This window comes from Emydura macquarii, unplaced genomic scaffold (assembly GCF_026122565.2).
Source record: "Emydura macquarii macquarii isolate MOO-44397 ecotype Brisbane River unplaced genomic scaffold, CSIRO-AGI_Emac_v2 contig_1348, whole genome shotgun sequence".
Taxonomy (NCBI): Eukaryota; Metazoa; Chordata; order Testudines; family Chelidae; genus Emydura; species Emydura macquarii.
In genome coordinates this window covers 19,166,845-19,192,518 of record NW_027131485.1, presented here as the reverse complement: position 1 = coordinate 19,192,518, position 25,674 = coordinate 19,166,845, and the positions used below count along the sequence as shown (strand labels likewise).

The 25,674-nt window shown below is 37.3% G+C and overlaps 1 protein-coding gene across 6 annotated transcripts in view; it reads right to left on the bottom strand.

The window, feature by feature from the left end:
* The window catches only part of CLEC16A (C-type lectin domain containing 16A), a 166,881-nt gene extending 143,614 nt beyond the window's left edge, over positions 1–23,267 (bottom strand). For all 6 annotated transcript variants that reach the window (XM_067551308.1, XM_067551311.1, XM_067551309.1 and 3 more), the window contains exons 1-8: positions 23,093–23,267; positions 13,921–14,049; positions 11,137–11,270; positions 9,536–9,684; positions 8,651–8,756; positions 6,299–6,422; positions 5,157–5,331; positions 3,378–3,431 (exon numbers count right to left, since the gene is read on the bottom strand). In XM_067551308.1, the coding sequence (XP_067407409.1) occupies positions 3,378–3,431; positions 5,157–5,331; positions 6,299–6,422; positions 8,651–8,756; positions 9,536–9,684; positions 11,137–11,270; positions 13,921–14,049; positions 23,093–23,172 (951 nt within the window). In that variant the 5' untranslated portion in view covers positions 23,173–23,267. The remainder of the gene's footprint in view (positions 1–3,377; positions 3,432–5,156; positions 5,332–6,298; positions 6,423–8,650; positions 8,757–9,535; positions 9,685–11,136; positions 11,271–13,920; positions 14,050–23,092) is intronic.
* Between the last annotated feature and the right edge of the window lie 2,407 nt (positions 23,268–25,674).

Here is a 25,674-nt window from a genome sequence, read left to right as displayed (position 1 = left end):
CTCACGAAAATCTGTTAGTGCGGAAACCCAAGAGAGACAGTTAATTGATTGTGGAAGACCTTGTCGTATGGGAACACCTAGCAATATCCCATGCATAAGATTTTACCAAAAGCATAGCACAGGATTTGCTTGATGCAGAAAGTTGTGGGTGAGGTTCTATGGCCTGTATTATGATCTAGTCTGATATCATGCATAACAGTCCCTTCTGGCCTAAATATCTAAGCCTTTTCAAAGTGTAAGAATATTTTTCTTAATAGTTGTTTTTCGAGAGGTATCTGGGAAGCCTCAGTGTAGGAATAAGCTTAATGTAATGTAGGAATAAGGCCCCAGTGTTTGAAACATTTAAGTGCTCAGATAGCATTATGATAGGTGCTACAAAAAAAACCTAGGATAAATTCCTCAGGAGCTGTGCTAAGTGAAAGAGCCAAAAATAGTTTCAGAGCCACTAAACCCACACATTATGTTCACTGCTTGACCACATCTGCTTACAGAATATGCTATTGCCTGAAATGTCCCAAACCTTCCAAAGGCAAAGACTTCGTAGTTGGCAGTGATGGCCTAGACCCCATATAAATGCCCTTCGGAATACCAGTGGCAATATGCTCTCAGAGTCACTCAGGAATGTAAGACAATGGCTGACCTGCTCACAGGAATGCCCTGGCATAAGTACATTACATCTTTGCTTTGAGAACAGCAGAAGCGTCACATCTGCTGCTGAATGCAATTCAAGCTGTTGGCTCTAATATACAAAGCTGTTAATTGTATGAGTATCTGATATGCTAGTGACCATCTCTGTGTATGCAACACTGATGTCAGAAATCACTAAAGCGGTTTTCTTAACAGTTACTTAACATGTACTCTTCAAAACGAGATTATTTCAGTGGAGGAACCTGGCTCTCCAACTTCCACCTTGTCAGAGGAGATATTTATTGACCTATAGAGATCTATTTCTGGAATCTCTGATCAAGCCTTTGCTTCACTACATATTAATTAATGACAATGTTGATTGAGGAGGTATAGGTAGGGAAGTGGTTTTCTCACACGTGAGTAATTATAATCCTGCATTTGTGCTGACAGATGCTATCACAAAGACAGCATAAAATAAACCAGGATTGCATTTTATACTCAAGTCAGATGGACCAAGCTGTAGCGCAAGACTGAGACCATACTAACTATATGCAATATAGTGGAACCACGAAAAGAAGAGTTCTGCTGCATTAACTACTCAGCATGTTGATGCCAAAGTGAAAATATACTATTCAATGTCATGAATAATGTTCTGCCCCTAAATATGCACACTTGACTCAATGATTTAAAAGAAAAAAAATTCTCTTTACATTTCTTTGTGAAGAATCTAGGGCTAGGTCTACACTAGAAAATTACATTGGCATAATCACATCACTCATTGGTATGAAAAATCCATACTCCTTAGTGGCAGAGTTAAGCTGACCTCACCTCCTGAGCGGACAGCGCTAGGTTGATGGAAGAATTCTTACTGCCTAACTACTGCCTCTTGGGGAGGTGGATTATCTACACTGACGGGAGAATCCCTCCAGTCTGCGAAGGCAGTGTCTACAATAAAGTGCTGCAGCGGAGCAGCTGTGCTGCTGTACCGTTTTAAGTGTAAACAAGCCCCAGATATGATGAAACAGGTCCCATGAGCTCCTGAGTAAAGCTGAATGAAGTTTTTGGATACATAATTTATTCCCTGAGACATGTAGTTTCCACCAACCCAAAACTATTGTGAATTGACACAAAAAATTGTTTGGGCTAGATTCATAAGGGGATGAAGGTGCCTCCTTTATTACCTTCAGCCATGAAGGTAAAGTTTTTACCTGAAATGTGAGACACCCAGGTTAAATCCCTCACCTGCCTGATGCAGAGCAGGGACACGAATTTGAGTCTCCCATCTTCCAGGCAAGTGCTTTAACCACTGGACTAGAGTAATTCTCAGTTCACATACCCTTTGGCTCGCCAATGACTATTCAAGTCATTTGGTTCACCCCAAAATGAAATTTGTCAACTTTCACTCTGCTGACTTTTTTTTTTTAATGTGTTAACTGTCAGTGAACTGAAAAATCAGTTTTTGACTCTCACTAATGCTGAGTACTCCAATACTCCCACTGACATCAGATAGATTAGAAGGCTCAAAGCATCTCATAAGAGGCATTCAGTGACTTACACAATGAAACTAGGGGAACAAAGGGATTTCTACTATAAGGTTTCATTTCTGAGGTTGATAAACCTAACTCAAACTGAAAGTGATGTGGGAATCAGAAACTTAGCAGCACTGCAGTGTTTCTTTCCCTGGGGCAACAGAGCAGGTGCATGCTGGTTTTTATAATGTCTAAAAATTTTCATAAATCAGTCTGGGAGTATATCCCCCTTATAAAAAGGTTGACTTAAGAATTCATAGGTTTAAAAATAAGTCATTTAAAAGTATTGTCATTTCTACCACAAAATCTCAAGTCAGTAATATATTTTGAGCTAAATGTATATATTTCTTTAAGAATGTTAATGTATTGAGCATGTACATGAAGTATGCAGGTAGGCCAAAATTTAGCTGACAGAATAAGCTTTTCCAATCTCTAAAGTAAACAGCAATAATTCAAAGAAAAAATAAGCACCTGGCTTTTTCAAATACTTTTATTTAACTATATACTTCACTCACTTAAAAAATTCCCAATTTAAAAGACGTTTATGGTAGCACTCTGGTCTATTGTAAAAGTACAAGTAGGATATGTACAATTTATAATGGCATTTTCAATTGTTGGAAGTTACAGTATCTGCTCAATATTCAACTACTCAATTTTTATTTTTGTAAATACAAGAAAGTTGATCACATAAAACAAAGGCACTGCCTACTCGTAATTAAAGATCCCACAACATTTTGCACTGGCATAAGAGCATTCAAAACCCTGATTTCCACATAGTCTAGCCAAACAAATTTGGAATATTGTATTCTGCCTGCAGTTGCAGCTGAATACTGTATTCTTCACTTCTGTCCCAACTTGCTGTGCAATGTTTAACAGCTGCTGCATTCCACTCAGGAGGTGACTGCATTACATTAGTGAATTAAGGAATAGTTACAAACATCTCAAAATATCTGTCTCTTACGGGTTCTAAATATTTAATTGGTCATGTTTGTAAAGCATTTTGAGAACCTCAAAGGAAAGGTACTAGTTAAGTAAAGAATAGTAGTTGGGTTCATGTAATGACCTATGAGCTAATGATTTAAAAAAACATACAAGTGTCCCATAAAGGCAAACACTGCACCTCAAACCTGAGCATAATTTTCTCTAGGTGTATAGCTGAAAAACAGCCCCCCCAAAACTCACAATTTATAATGAAATTATGGAGACCATTATTAAACATACTTGTGAGAGAAGATAGAGAGAAACTTGGAGACTTATTTTTGGACGCTCTCCACCCTATGGAAGAAAGAAGAAAATGCTCAGTTAATTACGGAAAGCGAAGGTATTACACCATTAAATAAAACAAAGGCTGACATTTTTAAAAATAGAATAAAGAAAGCAAGTATAAACACTTCATTTGTTCATGTGTACTACCTCCCCCGCTTCCCTCAATGATACAAAGTTCCAAGGAATAGGCTGACATTTTCCAGTGACTTTCTACTTCTTTGGAAAAGGATTTCAGAAGAATGCACTGTTTTTTAAGCCAAAGTTCCTTGTAATATTTATTTTTACCAGATGCTTAAGTGAGAAATGAGCTTTTATCCCTCCAACATATCCTCACCAGATAGTACTTTTGAAATGACAAATGCATAAAAGGAGGCTCTTACAATTTATTATTCCACAGAATCAATTAAATAAGACTCATACGTTTTACTGGAGTTGTTGATATTCAATTGTTGAATTCAAGTCGGTCATTCTGCCTGTGAAAATGCTTAACTGGCTTTTTCTTTCCATAATCAGAACACAACAAATGTTTATAGTATGACAATACTTTAAAATCTCCATTAAAATTAGAATAATCTGGTTTCTGAAAGAACCACTTACACCACAGAAAAGAGAACTATTTACATGGGGGGTTTTTTTGTTTTTGTTTTTTTTTTTAAAGATATTTACTGTATCTTTTGTTTGAAGCTTTGTTGTTTTAAGTTACTAGAGACATTTGCATGAAAACAGGATCTTTGCGTATTTTTGCATTTGGAAATCAATCTTCTGTTTGTAAAGACATGGAAGGAAACATGGCTGAAGCACAAGACTGGAAGTCAGTAAATCTGGTCTCTACCAATTCTGCCACTAACTCACTATATAAAATGTAGATAATTACTTAACTCAGAAGGTGATATGATAGTGTATTTTTACACATTAATTAATTTAACCTAAAATCTTTGGATGGCAGGCTCTATAGAAATGCAAAGTACATTAAATCTCTCGAGCAACTGATATCACACAATTATAACAGAAAGAGAAAAGACATGCAATTATTATGGAGATGGGCACTGAATAAGAACCTGGATTAGATGGAATTTAAGCAAAATTTTCATCTGTTCCATGCAGGAGATAGCAAACCTGATTCTGCTTCTTTTATGGAGGGCACAGATGATTCTTAAACCAGTGTTATGGTTTTTTTTTTAAAAAAACACTGAAAAGTTAGAAAAAAATCAGACTAGAGGCCAAGTGCATGGATTTGAGAATTTTATAATGTAAACAACAGAGATCCTCTTTTCAGTCTTAAAGGTTATTTTTTTTAAAAGCATCTTCTTTATATGTTTTAAAAGGCCAGTGTAAATGTATTTCAGAGAAATTCAGACCCAAACCTGAACTTACAGCTCCTGTCCGTCCCCCACCTTCCCCCCCTCCACTACTGCTAATATTAAATGCTAAACGATGGTTAACAACTACAATTGACTCTAAACAATGTTTAACAACTACATGGGCCAATGTATGTGAGTCTTTAACTAGGTTCATATATGCCTAAAACAGCATCCCCCATGCAGTCATCTTTTAATTTAAGAAAAACAAAGACCTGAATAATTTAAACTGTGTTTCTTGTAAAGTACTTAGATGTAGAGGATAGTAATTCTATTTATGGGATACACTTACTCCACAAATTACTGTAAATACTGAGTGGAAATCATTTAGGGATTAGTTAAGTCTTAATAATTAATCATGGCAGCTATTCCTTACCTTATCTTGATTTACTAATGAATACACATAGAGAGGCAAAAACAGCCTATTAAGTAGGTGGTCTGTGAGCACATCATTTAAGAATTCACAATTAATGATAAGGATATCATTAAGATAATGCAAATGATCCAGATGTTCTGCTACCAAATCACTCAGTTTGCCCCTATTTCTGTGCCTGAAAGAGACAAAGATTTAGACATAGATGAGGTAGAAGAATAATCAGAACTCAATGAGAGAATGCATTTGCATCTTTTTTCTAGATTTTATTCCGTGCAGACTGACTGACTAATGCAGACATCAAAAGTTACCTCCTGTTATCTTGGAGATTTGACAGTCAAAATGAAGCAATTGAGGGAGAGTACTGTCAATTTTAATTTCACAATGCAGCCACCACAGTGAGGACGACAAGATTTCAGTTTTCTGTAGAAGCATAAAAATCTCAGCTGCCACCTTGTATTTGTGCCTTTTCAGAAACCAGTCATGAAAGGAAATATTACAATTTTGTTTTCTATTACAAAAGACTATTTGAACATTTATATCTTAAAGCCAGTAAAACTATTTATATTTCTTCTGTACTGTTCTAACTAAGTAAAGCTTTAAAAAACAGCTACCTACATACTCAAAGAGCAAAATCCAAGGTGGTGATAATGCGCAACACAGCAGGAATTTTGTATTTGACAAGATAATAGGTTCTACACAAGCTACACATCTGCCAGTTATATTGATGGCAGTGGTGTTTAGATAATTAAGTACTGAATTAACTTGGAAAGACTATTTTTCTAAAGTCACTTTTCAGAAAGCTGTCCCAATGTACAGCTTTCTGAATGTGTATACAGATATCTAAAGAGGCTGTGCTTTTGGTCTTATCATTATCCAAACAGTCCTATGCATCTTCTGCATAACAAAAAGTCAGTCTCTATACTTTAGACCAATTAGGATGAGGAGTAATGTGTCTCAACAAATCGTTTATTTACAATTGTTTAAAATTGATAAGTGACTTAACATGCTCCTGCAATGATTTCTAATATGATCTTGTAAGAATTATAGACTTTAGGCTACTTGTTGATAGGATCATTTCTTGAGGAACTAACTTCAAAGGTTTTCAATGTGTCTGGGAAAAAGAAATAGTTATAGATGCTTACTCTTCATCAGTCTGCACACAGTTATCCAGTTCTATCACATGGCTCCCAATAAACCAAACGAGGTTGGAGAAGTAGGGGACGGCAGTTTTATCTCGAATATAGTGCAGCATAGGCTGGTTGTCCACTAAAGAGAAGTTTAAAAAAAAAAAAAGTTTTCCAAAAGATAAACGTAAAAAACGATACAATCAACTTATAATTCTGAATTTTCATTACATGCTATTTTTTTAAAAACACACATACCTGTATGGGTTTATCTTATGCACAAAATAGGTGTCTATCAAAGTTTCATATGACAACTCTTGAAAGGCTAACAGCCTATTAAAATACTATGGTTATTTTTACATTGGTCTCAAGACAGTAAGTAAAACTACTGCAGTTCAGAAAACCACACTCTCTACTCAAGTGAGTTTTCTTTTTTAAATGACAAGTGTAAGAATAAAGCAATAATGCTGAAAACCAAACTAGTTAATAGACTTACATGACACTGCATTAAGGAACACAGGAATCATCAGTGAAGGAAGGGAAAAAAACAGACAACAGTTAACAGGATTAGGAACTGGGATGGTGAGAAATCCTCCAAAAGGGTTAAAAGAGCTAAAGCAAGAAGCATCTAAACTAAAAGATACAGGTTAGAAGGTATTAGATCAGAACATTTATAAATGGATAGTCAGAAAATTATGAAACCTGATTGTTTGATAGTTGCGTTTTTCAAATTCAACCCTTGTAGCTCTCCAACATTCAACTTAAACTCTAGGCAAGACCATAAAAACTTTCCTTTTTATTTAGTTAGTAAATGTACACAAAATATGAAGTTCATCATACTTCACTGTTTCTGTAATAAAGCTCATTCTCAAAAGGCAGGGTGTTAGAATCTGAGAAAAAGCTGGCTTGGATCCTGTTTCCTAAACACCAAAAAGTGCCACATTTTGTACTCTGTGCCCAAATGCCAACATAGCTGTAAAGCCTCCATCAGCAAAAAAGCCCTCAGGGTTACCATGTAAATGTTGACACACAACATCCACATTGCTTCAATATTTACTTATTCAATACACATCAAACAACAAACATTTTAAAAAGGGAGTAGAATTTTCTCCAGGCTTTTATGTTTAAAAGTAAGATTTTTTACTATGTTGTGCAGGAAAAAAGCTTATGTTTGTAATCAATAATTACAGTTACTTTAATGTCACATTTGCCATTTTACTTCCTCCATTAGCTTGTCTACATCCAGTAACAGGTACATTCTAATCATCAATTAAACCCTATGCGTTTCTCATACATTGGTGAGAGCTAAAATTAATCCAATCATTTTAATATAGCTATATATTCTAAAGAAAACAAACAGTAAGTTGCTCAAAAGGGAAGTCTGCTGAGAAAAATGTCCCCATGAGGCAAAAAGCATTGTCATGTATACTTTGTATATAAAAATTACTATTTCCTCGTGAACTTTTGAGTAGTCATTTTTCATAGTAGTATGCATAACTACAACATCCACTGATTTTATAGCAAATCTTGTAGTCAGTTTTACCCTGGTGTTATGATGACTGTCTAATTCCAAATTAATATTAGATTCCTCTTTTAAACTTGTAATGAAAAAAGAAGTGCAAAAATTTAAATAAAAATTTAATACAAAGGCAACTGCAGGATAAAATCCCACCTAGCAATGCACATCACTGTGCAGAGCACTCCAGTGCATGGCTGGTTTTGGAGGCAGGAATTCCAAGAACTCATTAAATCTCTCCTGAGCTATGCAGATGAACTTACACAGAACTACACAAAACAAATTGTTTCTATAATAGAATGCAAGTTGTATACATTTGCTTGCACAAAGAGTAACTTATGATACACCAATTTATTTCTCCACTGATGAGTGGACTAGCAAATTCCAGAATCACAGTCATAATCAAAAATAAAATTAAGGAAATGTATATGTTGATTTCTGCCACACAAGTTCCTGTTTCTCTTATTATAAAGTTTCAATATGTCAAGAGACTGATATCCTTGAAGAGAAACTAATACTCTTTAAATGGCCAGATTAGGACCTCTACTGGCAGTTGATGTGAATCTCCTTGCGTGTTTTATATTATGTTGGCACAGTTTTTTTTAATCAAGGACGATATATTGATGTTTACAAATACTGTAGAGTTGTCTTTTTTAAACATTAAAAAAACCTCCTATATTTAGCACATGTATGTTTGTTAACACATGCACATTAAGTAACATGCTTACAATTAATTCAGCTTTGTATTAATCAGAAGCTATGCCTGGTAAATATGCATTGTTTGTCACTGATAATATTTAACTTTAGCTACACAAAGTATTAGGTGTACTATTCTTCTGATGCATGAAACTTACCTTTGTAGACATTTAACGTTATAGTCCTGACGGCAATTCTGACCATGCTCTCTGGATGGTTAAAAAATTTAATGGCCTCCGTATACAAGGCAAAATCATTAGTGTGCTGAAATAAAAATACAGCAAGCATTATGTATTATCCTATCAAACATTCAATATTTTGTTAGGATTTTGCATGAAAAAAGTTAACAATGCAATAAAAAAAATCAAATGTATCACACAGTACTATACATGCAGGCAGACGTAGACATTCTTAATAACCTTTTATCAAACAAAATCTGAGTTTCAAACATCCATTAGGTTTGTGGGCATGTAAGTTTATTACAGAAAGAATCTATTACCAAAAGTTTCATGTACTTCACACAATAATAACTCTCTATTTTAAGAGCTTTGATGCCCTCTTCTGGCAATTATGTGGAGAGAGAGAAAAGACAAGGTTATGTGAAAAGAATGGCAATTGAACCAAAACAGGTGGGTCTGACTGCCCACACTGATCCCCACTGACTTCATATGGCATCTGTCCACATGGATTCAAATGCAGAATTAAGGCTTTAAGATAATGGGCTTACAAGTACTGTAGTAAATACACAAAATTGTAGGTTCTATGAGCAAGCACTACATTTTAAGTTAATTCACAAGTCTGATGGTTCAGTTTGAAGTTGTTGCATTTTATGTTGCAATACCAAGTTCCGTGGGCATTTACAATTCAAATTTAACAGTTGACAATAGAAGTAATTTTAAACTGCAGTCAAACGGTACAGAGTCAGTCCTGGGGAGAAGCTTGGGTTGAAAGGAATCTGTTTGGGAAAGTTTGGGCCTTAAACTCATTTGTGTATACACTGTAGTCAGTCAGGCTTTATATTGTAAGCTCTTCCAGCCACTTACCTCATTGTAAAAAAAGTGTACAGTGTGATTGTTGAGTTTCAGGGAAAGTGTTTTCAGAAATGAGATATAATATGCCATGATCTCCTCATCAGAAAAATCAAATTTGTGGACGATGATAGAATTTACATAGTTATTAGAGAGCAAATAATCTGAAATAGAAAACCGTACCACAAATTACCACAAAGGAAAAACCATTTTGAAATAGATTATGTATAGGCTTCATAGAATTTGATTTTTATTTCTTTATAAATTATAATAATATAACCTATAACCTATAATATAACCTATAATAATTATAGGTTAAGCAATTTTTTTGTTTTTATCGATTTTAATTTGCACACTTGCAGGAAATTATGGGAGGGAGGATTTGATAATTTAATGACAGTAAACACAGATTAAAAAAATTATCTGTATCTACATTTAATAATCTATAACAGCTAAAACACATATTGTCAACATCATTTGTCAAAACACATGAAGTAGATATCCTTAAATCAAACTACTAAATTCTCAAGCAGCATTTTTCTTATTTTGCCTATCTGAAAATGTTGATCGTCATCGATGGAAATTTTTTTTTGTTGGTTTGTGTGTGTACAGTGAAATCAATGTTTACCAACACTTAATAAAAATCTAATCCTTCCAAGCCTAGTTATGTATATGAAAAGCCTGACAATGAAAAGTGCTTTGTAAGCGCAACCTAGCAGTAATCAAGACTCCACTGATAACTAAACATCCCTATTTTTAGGTTTAACAATGCAAACGACTACTTCAATTAGCAGTTATATACAAAAGCCATCCTCATTAACTTCTTGCAAAAGATTTGGCTCCCAAGGATAGGATTAAAATGAGAACAGAATCCACTTACATGTTTTATGTTTCTTCTTTAAGCATGCTGCGGCTGGTAATCAAATCTTAAGCAGCACAAATCATGCATTTCTTTGAAATAGCATTCTTTTCTCTATGTTATTTACCCTCCAAAGCTTATGCATGGACTCTCTCGAGCAATTTTGTTTCTCTTATTTAGCAAAAAAACATTTTTCCCTTCATATGTTTCTAAAAAACCTTGAAATTAACATGATATTTTGTTTGGAAGCCAATCCTTCTGATCACAGAACAACTGCAGCAAAAGGCTGTTAGCGGGTGTATGCTTCCACTACTAGTTCTGCAACAAACATTTTAGGTCCTAAATAACCAGTGATTATCTAGAGTTGTTTTTTAAATTTCTCCTTTGAGTAGAAGATTTAGAATCCAGAACATACTCAATACAATGTTGACATTTTGCTTATTTTGGGCCTCATATTAAATCATTCCACATTTTCTAGTATTTGCTTTCAACAGTACAACCTAATGGTTTTTGTATTACTGGAAACTTCTGATGAACCATTTTAGAATGGAGTTACATTAGATTTCCAATGCTGTTTAATTAAAAATAATTAATGATCCCACAAAGGTAGTTAGATATTTGATTCCTAAAAATGTCCTTGTATCAAGATGCATTAGCTTTAGAGTTAATAAAATGAAAATAGCAATTACACTGCATGATGAAGCTTTGATTTGCTTAATAATGAGAACTAAAGGTTTAATAAGGAGTGTGTCCTTACAGAGTGATGTCTCATGACTAATATTCTCAAAGAGGATGTTCAAGGTCTGCAGCAGCTGTACACATACGTAACGACCAGATTTCTGACGGAGAATGTTCAAGAAGAAAACAAACATGTTCTTCTCTAAGAAAAAGCTAGAAGATAGTGAAAAAGCATTATTGAGTAATTTGCTATTTTTGTAAAGATGAGCTTGTGGTTTGATTAAGGCTTTTTTTTTTTAAAAGTTTGACAACTTTCATACTTGTACAGCTTTGTAACATTGCATCCATTTACCTACAGAGTGTGCCTCTTTGTCAAAGATTAAATGGACCAGGATGTTTGAAGAGCAGTCAAATTACATACCAAAAGGGATAAAGATCTAAGGGCTTGTCAAATATTTACTGTCCAACTGAACAGAAAAGTAGCCTCTCACACCCTAAAACTCATGAAGGCAGTTTTGTGGGAAAGGGTCTTTGATTGAGCGGAAATAGTTTTTTTTTAATTCTGAATTACTTTGAATAGCGTAAGAGATATACAGTATTCTTATTGAATACTCAAAGTCCTTCAAAATTCAATTGCACATTTTCTGTTGCTATACAGATCTTTAGCTATTATATTATTTCTGCTGTGCAGTGACATTCACTAAGTTTCAAATTCTGAAGACAATTCTCAAGATGTTGTTATTCACAATTTGGCTAGTCTAAGAGTATGTTATGTTAGACTAAACTTTCCAGTGCCTGATAAGAATGCTTTAGAAGCAGATTATCATTTACAGTATTCAGTTAATTTCATTCTGTATGATTGAGAGAGAAACAAAATTCCAAATGGCTATATAGTTTATTTAATTTCTTTCACGTTTAATAGGGCCCAGAGTAACTGCTAGGGCAGTGGTTCTTAACCTTTCCAAAGTACTGTACCCCTGAAGCCTGAGTCCCACCCCCACGGGGCTGAGGCATGTAACTTAGTTTCATGGCGCCCCTGTGGCTCCAGGCAATTGCCTTTCTTGCCACCCCCAATACCAGCTCTGCACTTGCGACCCCTCTAAAACCCCAGGTTAAGAAACACTGTGCTAGGGTGTGTTTTTTAACAGCTATGACTCTGCTATGCTTCCATAGTGCAGATGTAGAAAATGACCCTCACACAAAGCACAAGGTATCTGAACGTTCACATCCTTAATTTTATTATCCCCTCCAAGAACAGTTGTTTAATATTTGCACTTCAAATATGCAAGCATTCAGCCTTTATTCATCCTTGATTTATTTTGCCTTTTACTAGAAATTCTCTATTAGCATTTCTGCAGGATCTCTGTGTATTAAGAATGCATACAGTTTCAGCTTGTACTTTGGCCTATGAGCACTTTTAAAATTTTAGTCATAAATCAGACCTTTTTATTTCAACTACTCTGCTTCCCAAGAATTCTCCAAAATATAAAATGTGAAATTTAATTCTATGGGGCAGTGAGATGGAGCCAGAACAAAGATAATTTCAGAGTTGCCAATCATACCATTCAAAATTTTAAACCCAATTCCTGTAAAAATAAACTAAGTCTCTCCTGGCTAGCAAAATATAAACAGAAGTTAGTAGCTCTATGATGGTGCTTTAACCCTCAAAAGAGAGAGAAACTGCTCACATTGACTGTCATGATGATTTTTAAAATCCTTTATAATCCCACAGCAGCACAGCCATAAGCATTTGCTTGAGACAGAGGAAAAAAGCTGCAATTTTAGTGTGTTCAGGTTACTTCTCCAAAGTTCAATTTATCATAGTACATTTGATGGACTGAAAAAATGGCTGATTAAAAATTCAGAATATTCTTCTCCCCTCCCCATGAATTAAGATATTTCAAATAATTTTTAATAACTAAAGATAATTAAGGGAATCAAGTGGTTCAGTATGTACAGAAATCCTGATTATTTTTTTTCCTGGAAATCACAGTGGAAATTATTTTTCATAGAAATGAAAGAAATAGCAAAAATAAGAATTCTGATTTACAAAATTAGACTGAGATGTGACACTGGATGATTCATTTCTGGCTTGTTTACTTGAGAAAGGGTCAGTTACTCACAAGGCAAGAAAAACCCTGGTATTTTACCAGGATTTCCTAGAGCTTTTTTTTTTTTTTTTTTTTCTTTTTTTTAAGTGTCAGCTTGTCTTTTATTTGGGCTATTTTGTTATTCTGGAGAGAAAAAAAAATCAGAAAGAAAGATCTGCTATGATGTTTAGAATGACTCGGTAAATACCCAGTAAACCCTAAAAAAGGTGTCTATGTCGTATTTCCTGCCAAAGCTTACCATGGCATACGAACATCAAAACAATACAATGAAGCAGCTTTGAATTTGACATACTTTTTTAAAATAATGATTTGTTTCTTCTAACATAACCTCTCATCCTACTGAGGATTTGTATGTTACCTCCCTAGTAACGCTAGTTATAGGTACACACACAGGTGTAAAGCAGCCTTAAAAGCAGCAGCCATGTGCCACCAGCTCTGTATGTAATTCCTCTTCCCCCTCTGCAATGAAGTGTGTTTAGGAAGTCTACCAAAATAGTTTGTTGAAGTATAAATTAAGAAACTTACTTAAAGTAAGTAATGACTTTCACAATAGGAAAGCTAACATCTGTGGACAACTGAATTATAGATAGAGCACACTTGGTAGGAAGCATTGTGCAAGCTTTTATGTTCTTCACAATTCATCTCAGATAACACTCCATCTACAAATGACAACCCCTCCCCTATCAGCTGATCAACAATTTTGATTTAATGTTCTTTTTTTTTTTTAAATAGTGAAGATGTAAAGCACTTACTCAAACACGGAGCTGTCATTCTGATCTCCCCATATAAGGATCTCAGTTATAGAACGAATAGTCTCCACTAATAGATTACGGTTGTGATCCGTTACTGTGGTATTTTTGGTCAAAACATGATACATATACCTAAAAGAGGAGAAAAGTGTAATTAGTTACTATTGCTGTGTTTAACAATGTTTGGCTGTGATTTTCACAATCGTTTTCAAATATTCTCTACTCACCTATTTTCCCCACAGTTATTACTATAACCCAGGAAAGAAACAACTTGATTTTTTCCCCCTGATGTAATAGGCGGATTTAGAAAATAATTGCTTTTGTTTATTTTAAAAGTGACATTGCAGGTGGAGTGGAGCAATGAGTACAGATAAATAAGCAACAGGAAGCGGCAAACAAAACTAACTTACTGGAATGGTGACAAACACCATTTATACAATAAAAAGGATTATTATAACAATGTAATTATGTAGACTATTCTATATATTTGTTGTAATCTGGTGGGTTTCATAAGTGAGTAGGTTACGGCTGGTTTTGGGAAAAGGAAGAGAAAAAGAGAACAGAAAGCGGAGTGGATAAGTTTAGTTACCGTGTCTGGGGAGAGATGTAAATACCCGTGAGGTTAATTCTAGCAGGTGGCATGTAGATTTAGCTGGAATATATACTGCATCAAGACACCCAATAGAATGGTGCATGGAATGCACCTTAGTTTGAATTCTTAATTGATGATGCTAGTCAGGGATGGCTTGAAGAAAAGCAGAAAAACACAACGTACGTTATGTTAGGGAAATTCTGTTTGAAAGCCTGATAAGTATTTTGTAATTGTATAATGTACAACAGCAGGGTCCACACAGACAGGTAGTCCATGGAATATTAAGGCAAGGTAAAGTCACACCTCAGTTTGCCATGAAATAAAATGTTCTTGTAGACAAAGAGACCCATGTACAATGCTCTAAGCTCCCAGATGATCCTAGCCTGAGCATCTACTTCCAAGTATCTTTCAGGAAAACAGCATATTTTTGCCTCGGTATTCTGGCACTACTGCTGGAATACTGTGTCCAGTTCTGGTGTCAAAATTCAAGAAGAATGTTGACAAATAGGAAAGGGCTCAGAGAAGAGCCTTGAGAAAGATTAAAGGATTAGCAAACATGCCTCATAGTGATAGATTCAATCGATTTCTTTTAACAAAGAGAAGGTTAAGGGATGACTTGGTAAGTCTGTAAATACCTACATGGGAAACAAACATTTAATAATGGGCTCTTCAGTCTAGCAGAGAAAGATCTAGCATAATCCAATGGTTGGAAATTGAAGCTAGAAAATTCAGCCTGGAAATAAGATGTACATTTTTAACAATGAGGGTAATTAACCATTAGAACAGTACCAAATTATTCTCTATCACTGGCAATATTTAAGTCAGGATTGGATGTTTTTCTAAAAGATATACTCTAGGAATTATTTTGGGGGAAGTTCTATGGATAGGGTTGCATGGGAGGTCAGACTAGATAATCATAATTGATCCTTCTGGCCTTGGAATCTATTAAATCTATAATCTATGAGTAAAGGGCAGTATGTTGATAAAATCAAAGATACTTGCAGGAAAGGTCGACAAATGGGTGATTATAGTGGAGACGAAGGTTTGAAGGTGACATGGTAAGATAATGGAATAGTAAGTTATGAAGGGACCTAAAAATGAGGACAGGAGGCTTGAAACTGAAGGAGTAAGGGAAGTTGGGGATGACATGATCCAAAGGGGTCAGGAAAAGTATGTTCATAGAAACATTATGAATAGACTAGAGATGATGATCAAGCAGGTCTCAAAACACAGCTTCTACCATCATGGCTGTAAGTTAACTAACAATGGTGAAGCAGGAGACCAGTAGGGGGATTAGTGAGTTTTTCGTTTTAATATTTTAAAACTAAAAATAACTGAAGCCATTTAGTGCATGAAAAACTTACGTAAGCTGGTGTTGCTCTCACCATTACCCTCACCATTCTCCTTCCTCCATTCATTCTACTGGTACATTATGTCTGCTTATTATATCTGGTCTTAAACTAGAGTGCATGCTCTTCAGGGCAGGGACTGTCTTACTATGTGTTTGTACCGCACTCAACATCTTGATCCCGACTAGAGCCTCCAGGCACTACCATTAAAAATAAGCAGTCCCCATCACAAACCAAAAGCTGGCATAGTACAGGCCCCACATCCCTCAGTTCAGAAAGTAACGAAGAAAAGACTGAGCCACCAAATTAGCTCTTTCATTCCTAAAATTGATGTTTCCAGATCAAAGCTGAGTCACAGCCATGTCTGTCTGAGGAAGCTTGCATTATTGCTGTCTACACCATACTTGTTCTCTGGTAAAGAATACTTCAGATCTGCCATTCTAGAACCTTTTGAGTCCTTAAAAAAAATTTTTTTTTTTAATTTAAGTCAAACTCTATAGGTCTAAACCCACCTATCCCCAGGAGTCACTGGGAGCAGAATCAGGCCACATGTTGGTAAGTATGCATAACGATAAGCCGTTTTGACTACAAGCTGTTCTGGGCCAGAAATGGGACTTACTTTACTATTGTACAGTGCCTAACATGTTGTGGCCCCACTAGAAATAAATAGTATGCTTATCTTAAATAATAAATTAACATGCCTGATGATATAAAGTATCATTCATTGGGAAGTTTCTCTAAAAAACAAAATCAGAAGGTATGTTTTCAGATAGAAATTAGCATTTTAGGAAAAGAAATGGGAAAGCACTCTACAGCAGCGAAAACAAACATGGAAAGGAAAGGTGGCAGGGATGTCCAACAACCATATTCTGTGCTGCCTTACTGGAGGCTCATTTTCAGAGAGGGAGATTGGAAGTAAAGGAAGATAATAGGCTTTACTCAGAAGGTTACCCTACAACACAACAGAGCTGCTATAAACTCAGCAGAAAATAGAAAGGGAGACCAAATCTTAGATGATCATAGATCCACACACAGGACAAATCTGCATAAATGACTGAACAAAATCATACATACATTATAACATACTCGTTCATAATCAATTAATTTGTAAATCAAACACCATCCAATAGCTCACCCTACCTTTCCACCAAGAAAAAGTTTTATTTTTAAAATTCTAGATACCACCCTCCTGATGTTGCTTTACAGTTTAAGTTACAAACTAATCCAAACATGAAACATACTACAGAATGACTTAGTATGACTCTGAATAGACAGTTGATCATATCCGTGTTCTTCTCCAATTTAAGTGAAACAAGCAAAATAATCTGCATTCAGAGACACAAAACAATTTACAATAATTAAATTTCAGAACGCTCCTGTTGTTTAGGGAACCTGTTTTACAGATTAGTAAACTGACACACAGATGAGTCACTTGCTGATGATCACCTACTTCTCTTCCAGCTGCAGTGCCTGCAAATCTCAGCTCCCAACTCCCCTACTCTAGGCCACACAAGAATTGCAGTCAGGAAGTCTGACTTCTTAAAACTTTTAAAAATATTTATTTTAAGTTCTAAAATGTGTAGCTGACACAAGCAGTTATGTACAACTGTTTACATATAATGCATCTCCCAATATATCAACATGAAAAAGTGAAACAAATCCTGTTTGTAGCTTTGAACCCAACAAAGCTGCAAACCACCTTGGCAGTCAAGAAATGAGGGGCTTTTATAAACTATGCATGAGTCATGCTCATGAAAATACAGAACCTTATGAATACTGCCCAGAGTTAAGTATACTACAGCACAGCAAGCTGTAAGGCAACATTCTGACACACAACTCTGCCAATGCTCTTCAGTCCTGACCTGCAACTTCCCTTTAATGCTTATACATCTCTCCTCAGAATAGAGTGCTGATCATGTCAAACTGTGGTATGGATTAGTTGATATGGATAATATCCATGCAGCAATAGTTACTTAGTGCCTGCTTGTTCCAGTTTACAAATAGGAAGATACACAGCATATATAACACCATCAGTGGCACTAAATATGCTTATCAATTAAGGATCTGATCATGCAAATCCTTACTCATAAGAGGAATCCTTTTGACTTCAATGAGACTTTCTATGAGGCAAAGACTATTCACATGAGTAAAACTTATCACGATTAGATGACTCTAATACAGATGGTGATGAGTGCCAAGAACTGGGTCCTTGCTCTCAATGGATGGTGTGATCATCAAAAACAATAAATGTGATCAGTTTGGCAAACACCACTAACTCAAGATGTGTTAGCATGATTATACGCCACAAATAAACTAATTTCAGAAGTCATTTAGTAGCTATCAATTGACTGATAAGCAAGAACAGATCTACCACATAGTACTTAGAAAACTCCACAACCATCAGGAAAAGACCAACGCTTATGCTTCCATGTCTAAAGGTGTAATTTAAGACATTTTACAAGGATGAATGGGTAGCTCATATATGAAACTCACTTCCGGTTTCCTGATAAGACAGATCACGCTATAATTTCCTGAAGTATATCAGGAGCCTTCTATTTAAAGAAATTGAAATGTATGCTTCAGATGAAATATCTGTCATGCTGCTGTTTAATACGTCCATCACCGTGATATCTGAGTATAATCAAAATCACAAAGACTGTTGCCTCCCTATTTGTCTTATAAAGGGGTGAGGGAGTGTGTCCTAAGCATAATTCATAATCTTCAGAGATGTTTCTGTGGGAAGCTAATGTAAAAAACTACCATAGTACTTCCAGACAAGATTCTAGTATCCAGTGCATGGTAGTTTCATAGCCATGGTCGAGCTGCTGGAAAACCTTAATTTCTGATACCTCCAAGGTTTATCCATCTAAAATATTATGTATAAGGATATGAAGGCCTCAGAAGAATGAAGTGACAGCTTCTCTTTTCAGTATGGTGCTTGCTAAAATGATACCTACACTCAGTAAAAGGACTGAGATGGAAAGAGGCAGGCCAGATTTCTCAAGACAGCTTCTCTTTTCAGTATGGTGCTTGCTAAAATGATACCTACACTCAGTAAAAGGACTGAGATGGAAAGAGGCAGGCCAGATTTCTCAAGTTAGAATATGTTAATATTATTTAATCTTGAAAAATCCATTCACCTATTCATCACTGGCAAGTAGAAAGCTTCTCCTGGCAAATGAGAATTTAAAAACCATTAATTACAGCGACAAGGTAATATCTTTTGTTGGATTAACATACTCTTGTCCCTCTAACATCCTGGAACCCACACAGCTACAACAAACACTGCAAACAACAATTACAGTCAGGGTGGATAAAAATCAATGAATTTTTAAAAAAATAATATCGTAATTTTATTTAAATTGGATTTTTTTTAAATCATCAATAATATACTGAATTTCTCTCTCATTTAAAAAACAACAATTACAATTAAATCTCATCACAAAAATGCTAAACCTACACTTACAGTCTCATAAAAATGAATTAATGGCTCTAGTCTGTCCAGCCTAACTACCAGCTCATGCTTCTTGAAAGTTCTGGGCTTTCAGTTTTTGTTTGTTTCAGTTTCTCAGCAGACTAAAGGCACAGGTGCAAAGAAAGACACAGGCTGGATAGGACTCTTGTTGTTCTGCACTTATGTGGTGATGGAGCTGGGCCAAGCAAGGCAAGAGTTAGTTAAGACACTGTCTTAAAGACAGACACACAAAGGATGGAGGAAGAGTAGAAAGGAACAGCAGAGTAGACTGGAAAGAAAAAGGAAAGACATTATTCAGTACACACACAGCTTCCTATATTCCCCCTCACTTTTGCGACAGAAAAATTGTCATGGCTTCTGGGTGTAAGAGGAACCGTATCTGGGAATATTTTGAAGAAATTCCTTCCCTGGCTAAAAAAGGAAAATGTGTCAAGTGTAAGCTGTGCAAGAAGGAGATGCAGGGCCTAGTTGCAAGAATGAAACATAATGATAACTGCTTATTGGGGAAAACTGATGTGGATATGTCTGAAGAACAATGTGGATCAACTGGTTAGTAACTTAAATAATTCACTTTGCAATGCATCATTCTTCAAGACTCTCTCTATGCCTTTTAGTATAAGTGTGATTTAACAAGTAAATTCCCAAGCTGTAATGTGTGCAGTTTTGTCACTGACAATGCTGCAAACGTGGCAAAGATGACAAGATACTTAGAAGAAACAGAAGGATGCTCCTTAATAACATATGGCTGCAGTGTCCATTTAATGCATCTTTTAGTCAAAGACTTAAGTACGTCTTCCCCAGGAATAAAAGAAAATGTTCTTGAAGTCACAAAATACTTCCGATAACAACCATTTTGCTTCAGCTTCACTAAAGAGAGCAGGAGGATCCAAACTAATTCTCCCTCAAGATGTTCGATGGAATTCTGTAGTTGATTGTTTTGAACAATTTATTAAGAACTGGCCTATTCTCATAAACCTTTGTGCAGGAAACCATGATAAAATAGATGAAAGTATCTCATCCAAAGTATCTAACATTGGATTAAAGAGGAATGTAGACGATATTCTCAGTATACTGAAGCCTATATCCATAGCCTTAAACAAATTTCAGAGAAATGATTGCTGCATTACTGATGCTGTGAAAATTTGGAAGGCACTTCAAGAGACATTGAAGAAAGAAATACCAGAAAGTTAAACTGCAGGCAATAAAGAAGTGAATGGATCAAGCACTAACTCCACCTCATTTTCTTGCGAACATTCTCAACCCCAGATACAAAGGTAGATGCTGAACTTCTGAAGAAGATGACACTGCCATGGCATGGGCATCTCAAAATCACACCTCAGTTAGGCCAGTCAGAATAAATGTTGGGGCTGGAGCAGAACCATTTAAACAGTACATGTTTACTGATGATGTTTTGAACAAAGTCACTCCCCAGAATTGGTGGAAATCATTAGCCAGGCACCTTGAAACAGAGTTCCCTCAGTTGCTAAGCCAGCTTTTCACAGCAGTAGCTTCCTCTGCAGGCACACAGAGAATATTTTCATCATTTGGTATTATTCACTCAAAGCTAAGAAATCGACTGGGAGTTGAAAAAGCAGGAAAACTTGTATTTCTGTTTCAGTCTATGAATAAAAATGACAGCGGGGAAGATGAAAGCTAGTTGTTTAAGGGCAGTGTACGTTTAGTATTGTGATAACTTGTCTGTTAGAGTTAATAAAATTTGAAAATTAAAAAAAAAAAGAGTTTAAGGACAGCCATCAGCCGGCAAGTCAGGAGACTACTGCAATTGCAAATGTGAAACATTTATGTAACATTTAACATTTAGTTTAATAAAATGTAAGTGCTATTGTGTTTGTGTGTGTGATTTAGTTCTTATTCCTAATTAACTGCTGTTTGACACATGTAATGAGTATTATGTACTATTTCCTAAATTAATAAAAAAATCAAGTTATCTAAAAAATTACACAAAGTATACTCTCATAAATGTTGTAAAATGCTGTACTGAGTTGTAAATTAACATGCTTTAGTGATCAGATTTGCACCATTGTTTAAGAAATATGTGAAGAAGTATCAGTGGGGAAACTTGATTTAAATAAATGCTTTTCTCTTGGTGATTTAAATTGCCTTGATTTAAATCAATCCATCCTGATTACAGCAACATTTAAGCTTTCATTTTTTTAAAATTCTAGGCTGTACTGTTGCAATGAAAACTTTTCAAAAGTAAACGGAGGAGGTGTTGTGTCTCAGTCTACCAAAGGCAATTCAGGTACTGCATTTGCAGCTTTCCCAAACTGCCAATGTGAAATTAACAAACTATTCAATTTCAAAGCTTTTCAACCATATAGGGGCATCAAGAATTGGTCAAATTCACTCCATCATGACTTGGGAAAATTTTGAGTTATGGTAGAGTCCAGCACTTCAGTTATTCAATAGGGAGAAGAATCTTAACGTCACTGATTTTCTTACAGCAGCCAGGAGCCTGGGGAAGGAGTAAACAACATGTCATCGCCAGCCCCCCGCCCTCCTTACTTCCCCCCAGGATCTAGGAAGGTTGGGCAAGAAGAAAACTATTTCTCCTTTCCAGCAGACAGTTACAGTGCAGGAACTTCATATTCATTAGACACCCCCTGGCCAGAGAATAATACTTAAAAATGAATTTCCACGCAAGCCCCATTGCCTCTCTCTCTCTACCAGCACCTGGAAATGGGGATTGAGGTCTCTAACCAGAGGCACTGACCTCTGAGATTTGCTGAAAGACACTTCTTCCCCACTCCTGCCTCCCCACCAGTAAATTTAGTCCTCTGGCTAGTAGATCATATTTTCAAACCCTCTGTGTTACTTGTAGTATAACCTTGGGCCATTCTCTCAACACTTCCATGCCCCAGCTAACTGTATCACCCTATCTCTACAGCAGTGGTACTCTAGGGTTACCAACTTTTCGATTTTGTTCTGCAAAACAAGCTTATTGCATTATAAAATCCACATTTTGTGTTTTCATGCTGTGTTACAGGAATATTCCCAGAGAAATGTAAGACAATAGGGAGCATCCTTGGTACACGTTTACAATAGCAGTCCTGAGTGAAACTCCTCCAGTTGTCATTAGTTTTCCACAGCCACAAAACCCACTCAACTCATTAAAAACCTTGTCAGCACCTGAGTCTGGAGCCCCCCATGCATTGCAGCATTCCAGAAGCAACCTCCCAGTCCTCACACCCCAACTCCACCAGAGAGGTCCCAGCCCCCAAGACCCGCTTGCCACAGAGGCCCACAGATCCCTTCCGCCCAAGTGAAGCCCTGAGCCCCTCTCATGTCCCAGGAACCCTGATACAAAGCAAACCCCCTTCAACCCGAGCTCACTCAGCCCCACACAAGCACCCCAAACACCACGGCCTCCCCCCGCATCTTTGTCCCCTAGGGTCTCTGACCCGCCCCCCGAGTGGCTCCTTGGCCCCACCTCCCCCAAACCCCGCTTCCCCCTCCCCCCACCAGCACGGTCCGCCGCGGTCCCCGGGGGCCCCCCTACACACACACACACACACACCCCACTCCCCGCCGCGGTCCCCGGGGGCCCCCCTACACACACACACACCCCACTTCCCGCCGCGGTCCCCGGAGGCCCCCCCTACACACACACACCCCACTCGTCGCCAGGGCCCCCCTACACACACACCCCACTCGTCGCCAGGGCTCCCCTACACACACACCACTCGTCGCCAGGGCCCCCCTACACACACACCCCACTCCCCACGGCCCCGTACTTACTTGAGATAGTCCAGGGAGTGGATGTTGCGGGCGGCCTTACCGTGCCCGCCGCCCACCCAGCTGCGGGAGCGGCCGAACATACTAGCGGCGAAGGGGAGGCTGAGGGCCGCGGGCTCTAGCCGCCCCTCACCCCAAGCGTACGGCTGGGGGGCAGCAGCGACCCATGACACTTACAAACCCGGCCGGCCCAGCAGTCAGCAACCGGAAAAGAAAACAAAGGCGCATGCGCACGCATGGCACGCTGGGAAATGCAGTCTTCCTGCCCCCCTTCCCTGCGACGGCCAGACTGGGGTGAACTACAACTCCCAGCCTGCACCTCGCATGTCTACTGTTTGTTGTTACTAGCGTAGGTCAGCGATGATGAGATCGTTGATCTCTCGGGCCTGAGGGAGTCCTTGGGTTTGGGTGGCTGGGAAGACGAGGGACCAGCGTTGCGGGGAGGGAGGCGGGGCGGAGTGGAGTGGAGTGGAGTGGGTTTGATGCGGCAATGCCCCTTCAGCTGAAACGGTAGGAGGGCTCACCTTTGGGGAGATACAGTTTGTAGGCGACCCCATGTTTGGGAAAGAGCTGGGCTTGGCCCAAGAGATGGGGAGAAAACAAGCATGGTTTTCAAATGTACTGCTTCTCCAGGGAGTACACAACATGGAAGGTCTCATCAGAGTCTAAATCCACAACCCTTATTGTAAACACTCTAACTTCTGCGATTGTAAGCAAAAGCAAAATTAAACCCGTCTGTTTTAGATGACATTTCATCAGTGATCTCAAAGCACTTTACAAAGGAGGTTTGAATGAGGGTTGAATGAAGCACAGAGAAGTGAAGTCACTTCTCCAGGAACCTTCAACAGGCTAGTAGAAGAGCCAGGAATATAATCATGTCTCCTGAGTCCCAGTCTAGTGCACTATTCAGTAGGCCACACTGCCTCTCCATAGTTTGAAATGTGTCCTTCCATGATATTCCAAATCAGAAAAATGAGAACAAGACCAGCTAACTGAGTACATATGAAGTCTTAGTTTCTTATTTTTAACTGTGGTAGATGTGACACAACAAGTAAAATGAAAACAAGCCTCTCCAGAATCAGAAATGTCCCTTTTATGAAATCAAGTATTTTCTCTGTTCTTCCCTTTCTACAATTCCAGTTTTCAGAGCAAAAGTATAATTCTCCTACCTTCCTCTGAATATTCTATTTTGACAACTTTTCTCTTCTTTCAAAGGAAAACATACACATGAACTTTATTTTATACACATGGGTTTCAATAGAACTAAAAATGCATGAAGTTAAATACATACTTATGTGTTTGCAGGAGAGGGGTCTAAATGATTATGACCCATGTCTGACTTGCTGTTTATTCACTTTAATGCCCTCTAATGTTAGGGTCAGAATAAACTGAAGATTTGGCATACACCCAACATCCAGCAAGATTCTGCAGAGCAAGTGATATTTTGAATCTCAATCTCTCTCTCTCATTCCTCCTCCCCCATTTGAGTGGATATTTGTTACCTGAGCTTAGATCTAGCTAAACCACAGACATTCCATTCAATGGCAAAAATCTGTTAAAAAAAAGATTTATTTTGACTTACTACAAAACAAAAGACTTTTAACAGAAAGTTCTTCCTAAGGGACAACATTTTAATCTTTTGTTCATGTAGCTTCCTTATGCACCAATCTCTTGCCAAACGTTTTGAATATAGACAAGGACTTGGTCAATACTATATAAATGCCTAATATACTGTTAAGGACCCTGTTATAGGTCTTATTGTTAGACATAATGTTAAAGTAGAATTATTGACCACTACTGCTAATAAGATACCATAGCACTTTTCACAGAATATGGTATGGGGCCCTGGTTTGCTGGCCAAATTCCAACTCAGTTACTCACATTTTACTTACGCACAGTTGTCTCTGCAGTTTCAGCCCTGAACTGTTGTACATTGTTGTTATGTACTGTGAAACAGAAGCCAAATTCTTCCCTAGAGTGGTTTCATTTTAGTCATGGGTGTTTAATTCCTAAATATTGTTTACCTACCTCCCAGTGAAACGTGCTATAAAAGAACACTACCATATTTTATTATTCATGCCTTTGACAATTCAGGGGAACCAACAGCATTGATAATCACAGAGCATTTAAAAGACTCTCAGATTTCAAATTCAGAAGGGATCTTTGTGATCAGATCAAGTAAAAGGAAGTGGAATAACCGGCCATCAGACAGCAATATAATATAAAAGCTCCTAATAATTTCTAGCCTCTCTTTCTCCCTAAGCCCCCTCTCATCCTATTGACTAGTAGTAGAGAACAAGGTGCTTGTGAAAACAAGTCTGAGGATGACTAAGAGCACAGACTGGCCTCAAGAACCAAATGTGTATATGGTTTTTAAGGTCAGCCTTATAGTAAAGTTGCTGGAAAGGAAAACAGGGTGTAACAGTGCGACTATTCCAGACAACAAGGTAGCTACATCTAAACAAATAAGTATTGTTGCTGAGCCTTGACTGAAGCAGCCGGATCAAAACGACAGCGAGCCCGCATCAGAGCCCACCCCAGCTGACAGGGGATATGGCTGTATGTAAACAAACCAACCAGCCCGC